The 20,968-nt window shown below is 41.8% G+C and overlaps 2 protein-coding genes across 5 annotated transcripts in view; both read left to right on the top strand.

Moving 5' to 3' along the window:
- kif20ba (kinesin family member 20Ba) overlaps nt 1-9,206 on the top strand; it is a 36,022-nt gene extending 26,816 nt beyond the window's left edge. For 2 of the 3 annotated variants that reach the window (XM_053875836.1, XM_053875835.1), the window contains exons 28-33: nt 397-606; nt 4,398-4,439; nt 6,030-6,104; nt 6,291-6,399; nt 8,000-8,151; nt 8,219-9,206. In XM_053875836.1, the coding sequence (XP_053731811.1) occupies nt 397-606; nt 4,398-4,439; nt 6,030-6,104; nt 6,291-6,399; nt 8,000-8,151; nt 8,219-8,296 (666 nt within the window). In that variant the 3' untranslated portion in view covers nt 8,297-9,206. The remainder of the gene's footprint in view (nt 1-396; nt 607-4,397; nt 4,440-6,029; nt 6,105-6,290; nt 6,400-7,999; nt 8,152-8,218) is intronic. The other variant, XM_053875837.1, reaches the window with a different exon arrangement.
- Nucleotides 9,207-10,887: 1,681 nt separating this feature from the next.
- Nucleotides 10,888-20,968, top strand: part of arfgef3 (ARFGEF family member 3) — a 32,726-nt gene continuing 22,645 nt past the window's right edge. For both annotated transcript variants that reach the window (XM_053875359.1, XM_053875358.1), the window contains exons 1-8: nt 10,888-11,277; nt 11,588-11,639; nt 13,031-13,112; nt 13,186-13,323; nt 14,814-14,882; nt 19,682-19,798; nt 19,977-20,019; nt 20,709-20,793. In XM_053875359.1, the coding sequence (XP_053731334.1) occupies nt 11,193-11,277; nt 11,588-11,639; nt 13,031-13,112; nt 13,186-13,323; nt 14,814-14,882; nt 19,682-19,798; nt 19,977-20,019; nt 20,709-20,793 (671 nt within the window). In that variant the 5' untranslated portion in view covers nt 10,888-11,192. The remainder of the gene's footprint in view (nt 11,278-11,587; nt 11,640-13,030; nt 13,113-13,185; nt 13,324-14,813; nt 14,883-19,681; nt 19,799-19,976; nt 20,020-20,708; nt 20,794-20,968) is intronic.

Genomic DNA, 20,968 nt, shown 5'->3' with positions numbered 1-20,968 from the left:
TTCCCTGGGAAATTTACTGTGAAATTCCCACCCTCCGCTTTTGCAACCGTAGTCTTAGACTTGTCCTGGATTTTACATTGGCTGTATTCCACTTCCACTCACTCCATTACCTTTCACTGCCCGTACGACCGACATTTCAGGTTGTTAGATCATAGGAGGATTGCCAATCTTTTCTCTGATTCTCTTGAACTATTGAACGTCTGTCAAACCGCTTCTATAAATGATATTGTCCAACTAGACTGACCTCCATGGTTCCAAATTTACCATTCTGCACCTCGTGATTTCCTGATGAGACGACTGCATGTGAAGAGTTGGCTACTTTCCAACAGGTCCATATTATTAATGTTAATTTTGCTACTATAATTAACCAGGATTTTCACCGTATACCTCCCTCAGGGCTCCACCAGTTACCCATCAGTGTTGGATTCTTCTGAGATTTCGACGGAGAATGGAAAGACCAGCCGCTTCCCTCAGCCTGAAATGGAGATTTCCTTCAGCCCACTTCAGCCAAACCGTGTGGCGCTTCGCCGTCAGGGAGAAGAGAGCGCTATCACTGTTAAAATAACCAACCAGGCTCGGAAGAGGAAGAGTGGCGAGATGGAGAAGGTATGTTCAGACACCATAAAGAATCAGAGATTCATTAACAGCTGTTGTGTCATGACACTAAACAGGGGCCCAAAATTTGCCATTCTGTAGTCTGCCACAACGTGTCCAAATTTAGCCAAGGTGTGGCTCCGCAAGGCACTGCATCTTTGTCTGATGTGGGACGTTATGAAACGTATTAAACGGCTTGGTATGTCGCCGGGCACAATTAATGCCTGAGGTGTATCTCTGGAGAGATTCCTTGTCATGCTGTCTGCTTGTCCTCATGGGATGGATGTGTGCACATGTTAAGGAATATGCTCAACAATTTAACACCAGTACAAAATTATCTGGACTGATCAGTCCATGTCTCATATGTTTGCTCTTAATTTGCCCTCCTTGTGATGTGATCCACATTGCTTTTTGACTGACATGTTTACCTGAATTATCCTGGTTGACAAGGGCACCAAGCGATCAGAGACAAAATTAGAAGTTATGTAAAATGATTTCTCGACAATGAATGAATGATTATTTCAATCCTCTGCTACATTGCAAACTTGACATGACATGTTATATGACTGTCTGGGTTTGTTTTAGTCCTTTGCGGGTTGCTAATCTTCTGTTACTTTAAACTTTATAGTCTCTTCTACAGAGTAATCTAGCAGTTTCTGCGTCGTACATTCCCTCTTTTGATTTATTGATATCTACCTCCACGTACTGTTGCCTCCTGCTCAAGTAGCGTTTTATCCAGTCAGTCATCTCTGACTTTGTCACCTAAACACCTGACATGTGCTGTCCCTCTGATAAACTGCTTCCTGATCCTATCCATCCTGCTGACTCCCAGAGAGAACCTCAGCATCTTCATCTCTGCTGCCTCTAGCTCTGCCTCCTGTGCAACTGTTTCCAAACCATACAACATTGCTGGCCTGACAACCGTTTTGTATACTTTCCCTTTCATCCTTGCCGACACCCTTTTGTCACACATCACACCTGACACTTTTGTCCAATTATTCCATCCTGCCTGCACCCGCATCTTCACCTATTTCTCATACTCTCCATTGCCCTGGACAGTTGAGCCTAAGTACTTAAAATCCACCACCTTCTTTTCTCTACATCCTGTAACTTCGCATGTCCGCTTGGGTCCCTCTCATTCACATACATGTATTACGTCTCACTGCGGCTAACCCTTCTTTCCTCTCCTTTCTAATACACACCTCCACCTCTCCAGCTTATCTTCCTCTTGCTCCCTGCTCTCACCACAGATCACAATGTCATCTGCAAACATCATGGTCCAAGGGAACCTCATCTGTCAACCTGTCTATCACCATGGCAAACAAGAAGGGGCTCAGAGCTCCTCTGTTACACCTGCAACACACCTCACCACTGTCTTACACCTGGCATACATGTCCTGCACCACTCGAACATACTTCTCTGCCACTCCAGACTTCCTCATACAATACCACAACTCTTCTCTTGGCACTTCTGACCTTCTCTGTACTTCTGCATGAACATCCTCAAAGCAAACGCTGCATCTGTGGTGCTCTTTTTTGGCATGATTCCATATGATAACATCTGCCCTTCCACTACTCTTTCCCACAACACATCATATGGCTCATCAACTTTATCCCTCTATAGTTGCTACAACACTGGACATCTCCCTTGTTCTTGAAGATGGACACCAGCACACTTCTCCTCCATTCCTCATTCCTTCTTTTGATCAAGTGGTCCCTGTTGAATTTTTTTTTTGTCCGAACATCCAAAATTATTTATATAATGGTGGGAAAAGGAGAAAAGAAAAATGTGAGTGTAAACATGCACTTAAAAAAACAAATTCAAGTGCAGAAAGGCACTGCACGAATAGGTGAACAAACATTTCACTCCTGCTTCACTCTCTTGTTGTTGACCGAGGCAGACGATCTCCCCAACTTAACTATGTGGCGATCACTCAAGGTTTCTTCTCCGTTAGTAACATCTGCTGTCTCCCGATTTGGTGTGCCTAGTCCACTTACAGTGATTCCTCAAACTGCTCATGGCCAGGTGGTATCGAAATGAGCCAACAAACTAATTCAGTGGGGTGTCCCTCCTCTTTGATGTCTTGACCATTAATATACTGTGGAATAACACAGAGCTTACTCCATCACTGCGCAACATCGTCCCCTACTTCCATTTGTTCATCCAACATGTTTCCAGTCTCACATCTCTGTGCCAGAGCTGCTGTTTCTAAACCACACTTCATCTCAAGTCTCACGTCCAGACTTTGCGTCACATGATTACAGGACTGTGTTCTGTCAGGCTCCCTCTAAATAGTGCCCAATATTCACCTGTCCACAGTCGTCTTATGGTTGCCTGCAGACAACAGTCATGAAGTCCTAGGAGCTGTCAGAAAACCTTAGAAAGAAACCTGTAGAGAAGCATTAAGATGGGCAAAGCTATGTAGCCATTGTAAGTTCACTTAGTGCGCCAAAAAGTACTTGAATGAATGATTATTTCAATCCTCTGATACATTGCAAATGGCTCCTCCATTCATCATTCCTTCTTTTGATCAAGTGGTCCCTGTAGAGTTTTTTTTGTCCAAACGCCAAAAAGTACTTGTGCATCTCTGGGCCAGGAGTGGAAGCTCTCTGGTACCAGTGTGAGCTAGGCGTCCCATTCGTCTCTATGGGAGACGTGTCGCAAAGAAGAAGCCGTATCTGAGGAAACAACATCTCAAGAGGTGTTTTCAGTGTGCTACCGCACATCTTCAACTATCTTACTTACTTATCTTCTTACTTACTTAACTTACTTCAACTATCGGTTAGAGACTCGCCACCTTCCGAAGTTCTCTGATGACTCTGCCATAGTTGGATGTATCAGCAAGGCTGAGGAGACTTTACTACAGGGCTGTGGTGGAGGACTTTGTTGCTTGGTGTGAGCTGAACCATGTGCAGCTCAATGTGGCAAAGTCTGGAGGTGGACCTACGGAGGATCAAGTCTCCTGTGACCCTTGTTTCCATCCAGCGGGTCAATGTGGATGTGATTGAGGACTACAAATATTTTGGGATCCTCATAGACTGGACTGGGCTCGGAACATTGAGGCCCTTTACAAAAAAAAATTCTATTTCTTGAGGAGGCTCAGGTCCTTCTACGTCTGAAGGACCTGACTTCTGTTGGCTGTGGTTTGCTGGGGCAGCAGATTAATGGTGGCAGACACTAAGAGACTCATCAGACTTATCCGCAAAGCTGGTGATGTGCTAGGGGTGAAACTGGACTCCTTGGAGACGGTTATGGAGAGAAGGATGCTCCTGAAACTAAGGAGTATACTGGACAACATCAGCCACCCCCTCCATGAGCTCCTGGTCCAACACAGAAGCACAAGACCAACATACTGAGACTACCCATCTCAAAGACTGAGCGCCACAGGAGGTCCTATCTTCCTGTCGCAATAAAAACGTACAATTCATCTCTGATAAAATCACAATGAAGGATTCTTCTGGAACTGCATTTTCTTGCACATTGTTAACATGGTTTCTAAGCTCTTTAGTATGTTTTTGCACTTTATAATATTATTTCTTTTTAATTTATTGTGACATGTTGAGTACAGAGCATGTTACGAACATAATTTCCCTTGGGATTAATAAAGTTTTCTGATTCTGATGATCTGAAAGACACTATTGCAATAGATGTATTGATCGATGTAGATATATTCCTTGCTTACTCTCTGGTACAGTCTCAAAAATGTAAGTATTAAAACATTATGCCAAACAGCACAGACGTCCTAACTGATCTGACATTCTGATCAAAACGTTTAGACTAACAGATATTTCTTTCTTGTTCAGTCTCACATTTTTCGGAGGAGTAAACGACAAGCCACCAACAAGGTAACTGGTCTTTGTACTTGGTTGGATCATGACTGACATCCAAAATGTCCACAACACCGCCATCCCTGCTTCTGTGACCTGAAATCTTATTGTCCTTTAATCTATAATTCCATTATTATTGTTATTTTTATTGTTATTACATTTCTGGTGGAATTTTCGCTTCATTGATCATTGGTATCATCATCATTGTCATCATCATCTATCTTGAGTCATTATCTGATTCTTCTGTTTCTTCTAGAATGTCGCACGAGTTCTAAATCATGCAAGACCATGTAAAATAAGTAAACAAACAGAATTCAGACTATAAACCTCTCTGTGTTGCGTTCAAAAGACAAACTGAACTAGTCGTGTAGTTTATCTTGTTTGCACACCTGTAACATATCGTTTACAGTATTATCTATTCCAGAAGGTGGTGTGTGTGTTTTTTTTTTTTTTTTTTTTACGTTTGGCAAAATTGTGTATTTTCCTTATTGTATGTATTTAGCCTCCTTCAGCAGAAGATGAATTTACAGATTCTTACAGAGGCATGAAAGTTCAATACTAGCTGGGAAAAGTGCCTTGAATGAGCTTGAATGCTACGTTTCTACTGCAAGACAATGTCCCTGACTGGACACCACATTCCTTTGTTTGAATTGATGGCTGACTCCAGGGTCAGTGTATAGTCACGTGCTACTCTGTGTTTATTATGGTATTTACCATACACCAATAGGGGTGTCAACATTTCGTGGGACAGAGTTTCATGAAATAAAATAGTAAAATAAAATAAAATTTGGAGGCACAAAACATTATTTTGTCATGATTTCTCTTTTGCTCTGCTCAACTAATTTTGCCAATCTTTTTATTTTCAAAGTGAAAGGAGTGAATACATGATCAGATTTAACATCAGTCTGAGTGTGGAATCTCTTTTTCTATCATCCCAGGGTAGAGTGAGACTCCACCTGCAGATGGGATTTTGTCACTGACGACATGTTAGCGGTGTAGATTTAACGGGGGCCAGATTACCATTGAACCATGGCATCCAGCAAAACATTAACTTCTCCTAAGTTGTAAGATCAGAAATGTTGTGATTTTTGTGAAGCTCTAATACCTGATTTAAAAGGAATATAATGTGGTAGTCCCATGTCATGTTTAAACAATGTGTTCAGCTGTTTTCCTCTTCATCTCATTCTTTTGTGTGTTTCATGATTTCTGGAAGGTATACCATCTGTGTCAAATGATTGTGTCCATGACTTTGCTTAGTTTAATTATGTTGAATAACTGTGGCCATGTTTCTCAGCTTTACATGCATGGCCATGGGAAATTGATATTGTTGATGTTTGCTTTGTTCATATCTATTCATAATTAATTAGATGCTCCCTATTCTTCCCCCAATCCTGATATAGATACTGTACGATAACAACATATTGTTTAGCTGTATTGCCTACTTTGCCTTCATTCACCCTCAGCAAAAGCTGCAGGTGACATTGCTCTGTTTTGACCAGTTTGTCCAAAACAGCCAGTTTGTAGTTATGTATCTTTATTTACGTTTCAGTGACATGCCCTGTGCTGACTGACTGAGTGTGAGTGTCCTGTGTGTGTGTATGCTGTCAGGTGGAAGTAGAGGCTGAGAACAGAATGAACACCAGAACGAAGTTGAAGCCGAAGTTGACAGTGCAACAAGAAGAGGTGACTATGATCTTCTACTAAACATGTGCACTCTTAACGTCCATGTGATCATCTGTTCTGATCAAATAGTCTAAAAATCACATTCTCCTGAAAACCAGCTAAATATTCATTCTCCATGTCACCTCTGAAAGTCAGATGCTGTAATATTTTAGCTTGAAGTGGTTTGACTATTTCTGGTTCCAACAGGTTCCTTGTGTGACCGGACAGCCCGATTCCCAGGCCACCATTAAGGATGGGACTCTACAGAGAATAGGAGACTTCCTACAGAGTTCGCCAACTTTGTTAGGGTCTAAAGGTCAGTGTAAGACGACTCAGAATTTGTCTAAATTAAAAGAATGAGAGAGGTGTGGGAAAGGCTGTATCATAGGACAGGACAAATCAATGTTTCAGAACTCTCAGAAGCTTGGAATGTTCATACTCTAATATCAGGGGGCTTAAACTCTTCAGACCCCAGATTATTTCAATGAAATATTCTACTTTGATGTCACTATTGCAAGTGGTTGTAGCTTCAAAATGGTTTGATAAAGTTCTGACCTAAAGTTTGGGATGGGAATAAATTCGCTCCCGTCAACGTTGACAGGTGATGGCTCGGATGCCACTGAAGTGACCTAAAGTGTGGTGTAAAATAAACATGAACATTCTGTTTTTGTTATATTCGGTCATTCCATACAGGTCCAGATGAAAATCATTGCACGACAAAGAGTTTATACAGCAGTTCCCCTCATCTTGGACTGTGGTGAATACACAAGTCTGGTCTTAGCTGTGTTGGCATAAAGGAGCCTTTAGCCTTTTAGTATCTAGTATCTGATCTTTAAGAACTCCTGTTTGGTGATGGTCTCTCAGTCGTGCATTTGTGTCCCTGGCATGCACTCACTCGTACTGTGGTTCATAACTCATAACCTCCTGAAGTCGGCAAATGGTCTGTCTGACCGATTCTGATTATTCAATGATTTCATGGAAGTTGTGCTTCCCCTCTTACCAAGTTATTTTTTAAAATACCAGCAGAATGAGTTCGAATAACAGTGACAACACTCAGGCCTTGACTGGAACCCTTTTGTGGAATGGTACTTGTTCTCTGACTAAAAGTGAGGGGCTACCTCGTATCAACCTGACTCATCTGCCATTTCAGGAACAACTAGCCTCCTGGAAGGCTGGATCTTGCAGGCAAATATGAAGAGACTTAAGGCAATCTTGTCTTGTCACCCAAGCCCATCTTGACTGCCAACGATAGCCCTACTATGTAGGGTCGACTCTTGTTGGCTCTCCATCAGTCTACCACCCGACATCCTGTCCTTTGAGTTACAGCCACAAAATGATGTTTTAAGATGATTTAAGTGAGGATGGATGCAGCTACTTAACAATGCCAGGGCACCAGTAACCACCAATCACTGGTAGTCCTTGAGCCAGATGGCCTCCAGAGGTTGAATGGAAATCATCCATTTTTAGAAGGCCTTCTGGGGCATCCTGGTAGTATTTAATGAGAATGAGACTCTGGCACCCTGTCTCAGTTTTGTCTGAGCGAGGTACCTGCTATTCTGTCCAAAAAGGAACTCCGGGTCAGTGATGGGTTAATGACCCTTCATGAGACAGTGTCCTAGTTCAGTTACACTGGTCACTGGTGTTCGAAAGATTTGAGGTCAGTGTTTGGTCAAATGGCTATGGTTAAGACCTGGAACTCTGCAGTCAGTGAGCAGCGTGTAGAGTGACTTCGGACCTAAAGTGATGTTCAGATTATTATTTAGTAGACCTCACACAGACAAGATGGTGATCCCAATTTATACATGCTGCCAGGATCTCCTCACAAGATGTTCTGCCATTGCCATTGTCTAGTTTTCTCTCTCTGCTCGTCACTGACTGATATTTTTTACACCCCTTTATCTGTGTTGTTTTTCCAGCAAAGAAAATGCTGAGTCTGGTCAGCTCAAGAGGTGACCTGGACTCGCTGGCTTCCTCTTGCTCCTCTTCCTCTCTGCATCTCAGACGCTCCAAGAAGAAGAAAATGTTTCGGGTTGAGATCTCCTCACCAATGGACATGCCATCTCACCCTGTATGTGCCGGTCAAACCTCCAGTCACTGATATCTGTCTTACCTAATGGCCATTTCTTGTCTTTCAGCTCCTCACTATGAAGCCCGAGGAGAAGGAGAGCGATTTCTCATTGAAGACACGGCTGCGTTCCAGGATTCCCAAATAGTTTTCCTGCCAGTCCAGTGTGCATGTGCACTTTGTACACAAGGCATCGAAGCCTTCCATGATTAATTCCTCCACTAACAGCTAAACTTTTAGATGAATTAGTTTTAAAGATGAACTCACACATACACCAATGTTACTTGCGATTGGCTGTGTCAGGTCTTCTAAGCGTCAGCCATCAAGCTAGGCTCTTGTTTGTTTGTTTGTTTGCATGTAGTAAGTTATACCAGCGAGCCAACTGGCACCAGTCTTAGACCTTTAATGATACATTTTAAAATCATTGTTTAACTGTTTTGTTCTTCCTATTAAACAACCTGTTTAGAATGACGCTATTTAAAACATATGTACTTTATTTTTTTTTTTTAACCATCTCTGGATTGTTTAACTTGTCCTGAAACATAATTCTGCTGCTGCTTTATTCTGCTTCATGGATTTTTTTTCCATAAATGCCGACAATTTTAGAGTGCCATCTAGTGGGCTCTGAAAACAACAACACTATTTCCTCACTATGACCTCCAATGCTGTTCAATACACAGGTGCTGCTAAGGACCGAGATGACATTGCTTCTTCACACCACCAGAAAACGGCATAGTTTTTGGCTATATGTGATGTTTTTGCAATGGGCTTCTTGTGCTCTGACTCTGCTTTTGAATAGAAAATACACATTATTGCTCATCTGAAACAAACCTGCCCTCCAATAGATCCACTCTTCCAGAAGCAATAAATGTGAGGTGAAATATATTTAGGAACAACTTTTGTAAAGAGGGTCCTTGCCCCATGAAGGCTTCTGAAAAAGCAATATAATTTGCTTTTGTGTAGCTTTGCTGACCAGACTTGATTTGCCGACATGCAAAATATATTCTGTTTTGTATCCTGTCGCAGTACAAATATTCACAATATTAAAACTAAATAAATCTGTTCACATCTTGTTTTCACTTATTTTCTAATACACACTTCATCTCTTTCTCTCATTCTAACATTAGACAATCTGTAGATGAAGCCACTGTTTACTGCTGAGCTGTGTTGACATTAACTTTGAAATAAACACCTTCAGTGTCTTGCACATCCTGTTGATTAAAATCAACCTAATGTCCATCTGAAAAAAAGTATATCCAAGCCTTTCAGGGAATTCTGTATGCTAAGCTCTGTATTTTATTTCAGCAAAGCAAGAAAGTTATTGAAAAAAATTTGTACGATTGGAGAGCAGTCATCAGACCCTGTGTGCACAGAATCCGGTGAGGCTCTGAATTTTCTGAGCTTAGAACACAAGAATAAAACAATAACACCATTCATTGGCGTCGTGCAGACAAACTGAAGGGAATTCCTTCATGACCTTGGACACGTTTCAGCCCATTTCAGGCACCCATCCTGTCCTTCCTATTTCCTTTCTGTCACCCTACAAGTGACTCCCAAAATGTCCAAGTGAATATTGAAAAATATCTTTTTCCAATAACACGCTTGATGTTGGTGTCTGTGACACTTTTAACCTTGTGAGTGATTAGTGGCAGTCGGACACTAAGTTACTACCTGGAGAGACACATTTGGAGGTCAAGGCCATTTGAAGTGGCAGAAGCAGGACAGCATCCAGGTCTGAGGCGAGAGTGTATTGAGATGAAAGGCCATAACGCCATGTGACCCTGAGGTGCACAACCAATTATGTGTCGTAATGAAACCAGAGCACCACCCGGCGAAGTCCAATGAGTGTCCCCCAACCCACCTCCATCAAGAAGCTCCATAGTTGTGGTAAGAATCGAGGCATGTTTGACTCCTACTGCAATACTCAATACAACTTAATTGAGCCAATAAACATCCTTAAATAACCAACAGCACTGTTATTTTCAACTTCATTGTGAGTACACATGGCGTACTTATACTGTGGCATGATAACAAGGAATCCCCACATTATACTAATGGTACCAAACTTGATATTTAATGTTGGATTGAAATATTCTTATGTAGCATGCATTGTTTCCCAACATTGGACAGCTCCTATGTTGATATCTTTGCCAAGCCACAGAATGTCCCTGGTTCTTAGAGCCGTGGGCTTTGCATTATGATATACTGCAGCGCTGAGACCTGGCCACTGAATCACGACGATGTGTTTGGCGCCCTCTAACGACAAAGACCTCAGCAGCGTCACAGCATATGTATTAGAATTGTTCAGTCTCTCCCGGCTTCAGTGAAATCTACCACCACACATCAAAAGACCATCTGTGAAAAGAGCCATTCTGGCCACAGGGAGAGGCTGAAGTAACTCTAGCGCCCTCGTTTAACCAACACATGGTGTTTGTTAGGTCTGTCACAATTATTAATAAGCAACTAGTTACTGCATATTGAACATAAATACATACAATAAATTGGATTTTTTTCCAATTTATTTTGCTTGGTTTGCCAGAATCCCCGCATCTACGGTGATGTTCTTCATTCTCCACAAAGCGACCAGTACAGTATATTATTCAAGACGTCAGATGACGTCGTCCAACCCATAGACAACAGTTATGATTCCACCAATCCGCGCCGGGTTTTCCTTCATCCCAGTCCATCTGCTGCGTGAACACTGTGTTGCCAGATTGGAATAATCCGGCATTAGACGAATGTTTACAATTCCATTATCACCTGGCGAGTTTCTGCATTTGAATGGGGGTATTTTAACCCACATCTGCGTTCAGGAACCGTTCTTGACTCCGCCGAACTCAACCGGACCACAGAACCGGTTCCTGATGATTGACTGATGAGGTTTAGAAAAAGGGCGTTTTCTCTTGTGATTCCGGCCGTGAACTGGCATTGCTCGTCGCGACTGACTCATCGTTGTCAGCTGGGAGGACCTGGGAGGCTGTGGCCGCCCGGGCACGAGAAACACAGAGGCCGGACACGCACGCTGTACCACCCCTTTCTCCAGGATGGAGGAAATTCTGCGGAAACTCCAGAAAGAAGCCTCGGGACACAAATTCAAAGCAATCCGGGACGCCTGTGCTTCTGCTTGCGGTGAGCGACTCATCGCCGGTGGTGAAGTAGCCGGGGCTGATGCGTCGTTGGCTGGGGTTGGTGGTCCAGGAGTACCTGACAGATGTTTCAGATGCGTTCACTCAGAGTTGCAGAAGGAAGGCGGGGATCAGTATTTGTGACGTTACTTATTTTGTCACCCGTACCTTAATCGCTGTCCGTAAAAACGGAACATAAGGACGCGTGTTATATCCATCTACCTTGGTCATTTTAGATTGACGCTTTTCATCTTTGAGCAGTTAGGTTAAAGTCGGAATATTGTTTGATGATTATTCAATGTTTTGCCTTCCAGATATTCTCCAGTCACAGAATGAGACTGCAAAGCTCTCCCCCTCGCATTTACGGTGAGGTGCACGCTCGTGCGTCTGTGTGTGTGGCTTCCCATTCAATTTCTAACAGTGTCTGCTAATTTACTTTCAATATGAAGTGGTGTTTGCGATTGGACCCACTGGACTGACGGGTGTGACAGTTTAGCCTTGGTATTTCCTCTCTCATCACCTCCTGCCATCCTCATCTCTTCAAACTGCTGTCTCAAGTTTCAGGGTTACTTCTTTTCACCTGAATCTCAAACCAGTCTGTGTTTGTTTTTGAAGCATCTCAATTATAATAGTGAAGCAGTGATGTTAAAAGAACAAACTCAGTGTATTGAAACAGAATTGGCTATAAACACAAAACGTCATATCCCCCTCATCCAGCCGGTTGGTTCACTTTTTTCCATGAGGTCCTGACAGAAATGCCTACATTCACGAGCTCAACTTCAGCCCCACACTGTATAAAGTATGCCGTCAACAAATCATTTTGTCAACTGCTTATTTCCTGTCGTATCGTTGATTATTTGAATAACAATCATGTATCCAGATGAGCTCAAACATTATAAAATTTCTGACACAAAAATAAGGTCATGGTGCTCATACTTTCCCGGCCTAGGCGTTGCATCATAAAGGTGCGCTCTGATGAAGTTACCTACTCACCTTTTCTCAAGAAGTACTCTTTAAACCATCAGTCATTCTTATATTGACACAAGCCAAAAGTGGATCTTTGTAACCATGACCACAGTGTGCCTGTGGTCTCCCTATAGATAAGCATTATTGTGACTACATGGTGCTGCTGCTAGATGTTTCAATGTTTGAGCTGAATGCCTCAGTGAAAGCAAGGACATCAGGGTGAAAGCAAGATCACATTAATGCATCATATTTGTTTAGTCTTGATGAACCTCCACTCACCAGTGTTGTCTCATTATTTGTGAACAATTCTGGCTGAAAAAAACTCACCACTTAAAACATCTCAACCTGTATCTGCAGTCGGCATTAACCCTTTGGCGACCTTGCATTGCTGGTCAGTCAGCAACATGAGTTTTGCTCAAATATATTGGTAGAAATAGCTGCTGCTATAGTAATGAAGTCAACACGCCCTGCTGCTTAGAGCACACCGGCCCTTCTTATCCTCCTTCTCGAGGCAATAGTTTTCTTCTTCTGTTCCAAATGATTTGTTGCAATTAGGCTCGATGACACACATCTTTTCCAAGTGACGTGGACTCACTGCATGCACCTTCATCTCCTTACTTGCATTGATATTGACAACTGAAAATTGTATTTGTGTTCCATAGTTTGTATAATTATGAATCTAATTTCACTCTCAAATGGGTTGGTAGCCATCCAGTTGAATAACTGTCTTCTTGACATTTCCGTTAAACATCATTTCTACTTCCATTTGACTTTGTTTTTTGTTGTTGTAGGGGGTGCTGTCTGCTGCCACTACAAATGGCACTTGAATCTAAAAACACCAAACTGGGTCAGACTGCCCTGAGTGGCATGCAGGTATTGTCCGAGCAAATGTCCCTGCAACGCTTGTTGAGTCAACTGATGCTTGATTCTGTCCTGGGTCCATCAGAGGCTTTTGTGCGAAGACCAACTGGTTGATGTTTGCATGGAGATGGAGGCCGTGGAGAACCAGTTACTCAGTCAGATGTTGGAGGCAATACGTGTCACACCCACTCTCCATGAAGACCTGCAGGTAGAGGTGATGAAGGTGAGGCAGCATCTTTTATTTTCTCTCAGTCACACCAGATGATAGTGTTGTAATAGCTATTTATGATCACTGTTCTGTTTGTTTGGACCGACTATGCCCACGCTTACATGGAGTTCTATGCTTTAAGATGTTGTCTCACCAGTCAGAATCAGAATAAGCGTCCACTTTTTTGCCAATGTCAGTGTGGATCCCACCAACTAGGAAAGTGCTGTGGTACATTGTGCAGTAATGAACAAAAATATATAAATAAATAAATAAAATTAAAATAAATGCATGAAAATAAACGATAGTAATAGAAGTAACTAATAAATAAGTAAACAAACCACAAACAACAATGGGTGTTCACAAATCCATCAGTCTGACGGCTGCGGTGAAGAAGCTGTTCCTGTGACGGGAGGTTCTGGTCTGGATGGACCGTAGCCTCCTGCCAGAGGGAAGAAACATCCGATGATGATCCGAGTGTCTGAGACAGTCGTCCCCAGCAGCACGTACTGGCTCCAGCAAGTCAGGTCCGTAATCCACCTACAGTGGGAGTCAGGCATGTTGAACTGACAAAGCTTGTGTTGAAGCAGAGCTGGGAGAATCGGATTGAACGCAGAGCTGAAGTCCACAAACAGGGTCCTGCACAGGTCCCTGAGGAGTCCAGGTGCACCAGAATGCCGTCGTCTACAGATCTGTTGGCTCTGTAGGCAAACTGTATTGAGTCTAGATACATTATTAAGAATATAAGGCATGTAAAACACCGGTGGGAGAAACACTTGCTTACATCAACACCTTGATATTCGTCCTTTGTATCTAAATGTAAATGTGTATACAGGTGGACCATGAATGTAGTGCAAATGAAGCATTTGTTGAACTGTCAATAAACAGAGCCGTCGTCCTTGGATGAAGCTGATGACGGTGGTGTCATCAGCAAACATCAGCAGCTTCAGAGAAGGGTCAGCAGTCATTAGTGTAAAGAGAGAGTAGAAGTGGAGAAATGATGCATGCTGATGCCTAGTGTGTCCATGGTGAACCGTTTGGCTCCTGTCAGTCTGCAATCTGTTACACAGTGAATCAATATTCTACTGTCCAGGATTCCAGTAGGTGTAATGAGGAAGTAACTGTGGATGGACACCTGTCTGGTGGTGTTGCAGATGAGAGATCTGCTACATGTGTAATTTCAACAAATGAACATGCTGCAACAGGCCTTGGATAAGCAATTCCCCATCTCTCAGTACGACAGGGTTACAAGCTAGTCAACTCAAAATGCGGCCATGATGTCATTTCAGCTGACATGTTTCGGACATGTTTCCGACCACCTTTCTGCATGGAGTTTGCATGGTCTCCCTGTGTGCGGCTCCAGCACGCACCGCAACTCTGAACAGGCCTAATTGACGACAGTAGTTAATTGACGGTGATGAATGTATGTTGAATGTACGTATGTTTTGGACCTGCCTGTCTGATCTCTCTGTGACTTCACATTTAAAAAAGAATCTGTTTCACTTCAGGTTCTGTTGTGCCTCACCTACTCGCCAAACTTTGACATCAGCAGCGACTCCATCCTTCGCATTGCTGAGGTGAGCACATCTGCTACACACTTTTGCTGTCATGTTTGGATCTCATATCTAACTGGCTCAAACTGATTTTGCTCTGGTGAATAAAGTACATTCAACTTTTTTTGTGTTTAACCAGATATAAACTACCTCTGTGTAAATTTTGACATGAAATAGAATATTAATGGAATATTTGTGCAACTTCTCCAGCAAAGTAATAATCAAAACTTGACCTGGTTTCATTGAATAAATATAGATAGTGAAGTGCAGAATAACAAGACAGACAGTGTCAAGATCCTCCATCAACAGGCAAAGTTGAAATTTTCTGACCCAGAGTTGGTTTGTGAGATGGAGCTGTGCCTTATGAGGCATTTCTGATATCATTGTCTTCACTTATCCTATTATCTTACGCATCTTATCAGCAATCACATGATCTGAAGTGAATTAGTCCTACATTATGATCTGAACTAGAATTATTGCCCAGACATGTCATATGTTAGTCACCCGTCCTGAGAGTCTAACTGTCCGACACTCCAGTCTGACATAGCCTCAACACCGACAGACACAGCAGTTGACAGCCTTGCAGGTATTAGTGTCTTAGGGGTGAGGAAAAAAAATGATATTGCAATATGTTGTTGCGCTCTCTGTTGCAATAACTAATCGATACACTGACAGCAAATAGCGATATTTTATTACAACACATAGTGGATTACCCAGCATTTTTCTCTTCAGTCACGCTCCATTTTGAAATACATTCCCCGGTGTGGGACATGAAACTGCTCTGCATTTTGCGTTTTCTGCTGTCACGTGATAAACAGTGGCACTGCTAAAGGCCATCATCGCTACACTGGTTGCGGCAAGTTTGAGAAGGAAACATGAGGGATAATGAAAAGAGCAGGAGAAGAAACCAACATGTCAAGTGATTGCATCAAGGCAATAAAGGGTTTTCATGGCGCGTCATCCAACCAGGAAGCTGCCATATTGGAGATACTCACTGCTCAACACAGAACGGCACTGAAGGCTATTCTGCAGCATTTCCTGGAAAAAATGGTGAATTACTGTCGTATTTTGGGCTGTACGAATCGTTCCGATCGTGACAAACATTTGGAATTTTATCAATATCCAGAAGTTATTACAAATCAAACAGAACAATGCCAGAAGTTGTCGGAAGAAAGGCGGTGCTTCTGGTTAGTAAAACTGGTGGCAAAACTGTGGCCAACATCCGAATTTATTCGGCCCGTTAGTACTTGAATATTTTTTAAGTGTGGTAGTTGTTTGTTTGGTATTTGTTCATTTCAAGCGACTGTATCTGTTAACATTTAGCTATTAGCTTTTGCTACCATGCTACAGTAGCAGAAGTTATTAAAGGAGCTGAAATGTGCCTGGTAAAAAAGGCTGACCTTTATCAAAACGATGACCCAGACTGGGTGCCATCTGTTCGCATGACTGGACAGCTAAGATCACCTGAAAAAACAGGGACTTCACGTTACAAAGACTGTGTGAAGAGAGCTCAGCAGAGACAGGAGGACGAAGCTGCTGCTGCTGGTGATGGTCACAATCATGGTGATAATAAAGAAGCTGATGACCCTGCCCCAGATGAGCACGTTGGCAGCAATTTACGCAGCAAAGAAACACAAACTGAGTTGACTGGTCATTTAATTGATTCTATGAGTAATGAACTTCAAAATCTTCCATCTGAGAATATCCAATTGCACTCGGATATATCCTCTTATGATCAAAGTGCATTTGAGGACAAGGATTTATTTGTCACTGGTCTACCTCCATACTAGACCCTGTTGTTGCTTTTCACATTTCACATGATTCTGACACGTGCTCCCTGACTCATCCTCCCACATGAAGTCCTTCTCTGTATGCCTTTGCGTTCCCAACTCATTTCGACAAGCTTTTCTGTTGTTTTTTGCGTTTATCCATCACACTCCATTTATAGTCTATGGGGGAGTTTACAAGGAGTATCTCCAACATGGCAGCTTCCAGGTGGACACCCTCTATGTGGCACATGACTATTGCTCCCGCAGTCCTTGCCTCTTCCTCCATTAGTTAAACAGGGACATTCGCAAACCAATGTTTTTCCGAAGCGGTCATGGAACGATTGTTTTAATGAAACATTACGTTTCCATCATGATCAAAGTTTCACAGACGGACTTCAATAAACAAAAATTGCAGGGAGCTGGCGACAGTAGTATTAACAGACATTCCAGTTTGCCTACTTTGCATTGCAGTTTTTCCAATGTCATGTCACCCTATGAAGCCCTTTTGCTATCTTTTAATACACATTTCAGTTCATCTTGGGTTGTAGTCTCCACTGATTTGTCCTGGTCTCTTGGAGTCCCGGGTGCCAAATTCCTGATCCTGTGTCAACACCCCTTGGTTTGGAGCGACATTGACGAATCCTTTTGTTGCCCATTTTCTGGCCTTTTTTGGGTGGAAAGCTGTGAACAGATAATCCGGTCCTCTCCTCTGATTGGCTGGCTTCTGCTGGTTGACTGGCTCATCCCATCTCTGCCTGGCTCCATAATTCATCACTACTGCTACTCACTTTTGGCCAGTGAGACACTATGCAAATGCACGTTTCATTGAGCTCAATTTTCTTTGTACGTTGTACAATGAATGACTATGACATTTTCCTTTTGAAGGGTATTTTTTCTGTTTCAGTCACATATATCGTGATATATTGTTGCAATATATCAGCTATGGCAGATATTGTGTGTTGTGATATTATTGTTATCGTGGGCCAAGTATTGCCATAGTATCAACTTGTGAGCTACACATATCATTCCACACCTAGTGTCCATAATCTGTGACTGCCTACTCATAAATGTATAACAGTCATTTCAAACTGAGAATACATATAGATTAAGTCAGCTGATGTCACTCCAGTGAAGAGAAGAACACAATCCGTCTCTAAAGATGTGTAAATGAGGCATCATAAAGCGTTTCAACACAGTAACACACTGTGCTGATACTGTATTGATACTGTGTCACTGAATACTGACACCTGCTGGACATCAAAAATCCCTGCAGGCAACCTTCTTGACAGACTGAATTGACACTTTGAAGACCTACTGTATACAATAATATTTAAGTCTTTGCATTCATATTGTATTATTCCATATCTTTAAGTAATGTGAACATGTATCACAATGTGAAAAAACATGTGAATAAGGATGCTTGTAGACGCAACCTAAAGAATAGAAATCGATTCTTGGCGGTGGATGGACCAGGTAGAGACAACAGTCAGGGGTGCTTTGTGAGAGTGGCAGGTAGATTGAAAAGGAAGCTCTATAGGTAAGTAGTCGCACCTGCCATTATGTCTGGGTTACAGACAGTGACGCTGTCACAGTGTAACTGTGTGTAAACTTGTGTCTATATGTTATTATCATTGATCATTTTTGTTTTGTTTATTTCTCTGGTCGTTTATGTTGAAGTTAGTTTTGTGTTTATGTTTATATTAGTTTCATATTTGTGTCTTTGTTAGTGAGTTCCACATTTTCACTACCACTATTGCAGTGTACATTTGTCTGGAAGCTCCCTCTTCTTCTCTTAAATATGGAAGAGCGAATGACACACAAGGCGGTGACAGGAAATATAAAGAGGGAGGACAACCATCAAAAGTTTATGGGTGTGATATTGGGGAGTTGAACATGGTTTCAAATATTTTATCATATTTTTATTCCTAATGCGATATTACTGCTATTGCCATGGCTTATTTAAAATTGTTGTATTTGGGCAACATGATGTGTTGAAGCACTGTACGATACATCATAAATGCGTGTGTATTTATAAGATATTAACGTCTTATTATAGTAGAGGAATTGTTTGATTGTTTTGCTTTTACTTGTAGACCTATTTTTGTATACAGTGATGTACAAGAATCCCCTCTTTTATTTCTCTTTATTTATAAGAATTTTTTTCTCCCTAACTTAAACTCACTAAAATGTTTTTGAGTTTTCGTCGACCGGAAGTAGACTATTTCGAGTAGACATGACTAAAGCTAATCAGCATTTTCGTCCAAAAGACTCAGACTTAGACTAAAAGTGAAATGGGTGACAAAACCACTTGGACAGGACTTTGGGGCTGTGCCTGTGAGTGCTATGTGCCTTTCAGTTTAATGGAGAGTTTTTCGCACACTGACACATATTAACCGATGTGTTCAATTGGGGTCCAATATTATTTTAAACGTTGCTCAAATCAGTTCATTAGTTCCTCTTTAATTCAAAATGTTAATCATTGTTTTTACATTTTGGAATTTGATACAACAAAAAAATATTTTGGTGCCTCTCCTCCAACATGATCCAAAATGTTGCTTCTGGAGAATTGAAAAGGGCCAAATTAATGTGCATAATTGTAAGGTTTTGTCATCTCACATTGTTTGAATCTGTATGTTCCAAATAAAATACAATAAAGACATTTCACAATGTTGTGAAATGAGAGCCTTCACCACAAACAGCTATTTCTCCTCTTTTCATCAATCATTCAAATCCAGTTACACAGGAGGGGATTGTTTTTCTCCTTTTCTTCTTCTTGAGTCTGGTGAAACATGCATGTTGGGTTTTAAGGCACAGTGTGATCAGAACTACAATATAGCAGTAAAGTATTAGTGAAGTAAGTATTGTTATATACATCCATCTAGGGAATGTTTGGTCCTTATAGCAGCCTCCACAGTCTACTTGCAGTAGCAACCATTGGTGCGGTGGAAACCTCTGCTTCCACCTCAGATGCTTTCAAATGCTAATATGTCATAGATTTTCTACAATAGTTAATGGAAAAAAGCCAATGTGTGTTTATGTGCCGTGTGTGTCCAGGTATGCATACAGACCTACGTGTCAAGTTGCCACCAGCGCAGTATCAACACAGCGGTCAGAGCCACGCTGAGTCAGATCCTCGGTGACCTCACACTGCAACTGAGACATCGGCAGGAGGTGTCTCACACGCTGACATTGTCTCATGAACAAGACAGTGAAACGTTTTAGAGGCCTCACGATTCGCATTTCTGTTTAAATGAATTTTGTGTTTATATATTAAAATAATCATAAGAAGTACAAGCATGTACATGTCTGTTATAACTATGGTAAATACTCACCAACTTTTCTTCTCCAGGGAGCAGACGGCGATGAAATCACAGTGCCACTGCAGAGAAGAGGTCAGTTTTCAAGATGTACATGTAATGATACTAGCTGTTGACGATTGGCCAAGTGAGTACATACATCGATTGACCGTCACATTCGATACATTATACTGTAGATCTATAGATCTCTGCTGGTGCGCCACTGCAGATTAATGAAACAATGCACGCTCATCGTTATTCACTATTCGCTTGTCATCCTTCCACTTTCACACACTCACCATTGGTGTACGAACCAGTCAAAGATGCAACTTTGAGTTGTATTTTAATCTGATGCACCTCTCTTGACCACACTCGCAAAGACTGCACCACAGAGCTAATGGCTAGCATGCCGTCTCAATTGAAACCTCCGAAACTCATGGGGCTGTCACCAGCTGCATGGCTCAGCTTTTCCGTTGGCTGAACCTGTCAAAATAAGAGTATTTGTCTTTGCATCACTTAGAAAAATGACTTCATGTGCTTATATTTGCTTGGCTCCGACTGGTTCTGTAGTAGCTTCTAATAGATGCTCAATGTTAGTTTCACCGCACCTGTGCTCTTAAGAATCGAATCGCAGATTTAGTTTATATTTTTAGTTATATAATATAATAAATATAATTATTGTCACTTCTTGTCACTTATCACTTCTGATATTATGTTATGTAATTGTTATTATGATGATGGCGGTTATTATTGTTAAGCTGATGTGTGTACATTTGTGTTCACAGATATTTCTCCCACCAGCCAGGCCCTCTGTGAGGATGTGGTGACGGTTCTAACAGTTTTCTGTGAAAAACTGGAGTCAGTTGACAGGTGATGTTCATTATTTTGCTGTAGTTCATCAAAACACAATTTGCTATTCAAACAAAGTTAATATTATTCCCCCCAAAATACTGTGATGATGGCTTCTGACTGGTGCATATAAAAACAAGACATGATGATGAAATGAGGAGGTGAAGCCGTGGGTCAAGCAGAGGACATTTAGTCA

This window comes from Synchiropus splendidus, chromosome 9 (assembly GCF_027744825.2).
Source record: "Synchiropus splendidus isolate RoL2022-P1 chromosome 9, RoL_Sspl_1.0, whole genome shotgun sequence".
Lineage (NCBI taxonomy): Eukaryota > Metazoa > Chordata > Actinopteri > Syngnathiformes > Callionymidae > Synchiropus > Synchiropus splendidus.
Note: the sequence above shows the minus strand (reverse complement) of the source record. Positions and strands in the feature narration are given on the sequence as shown.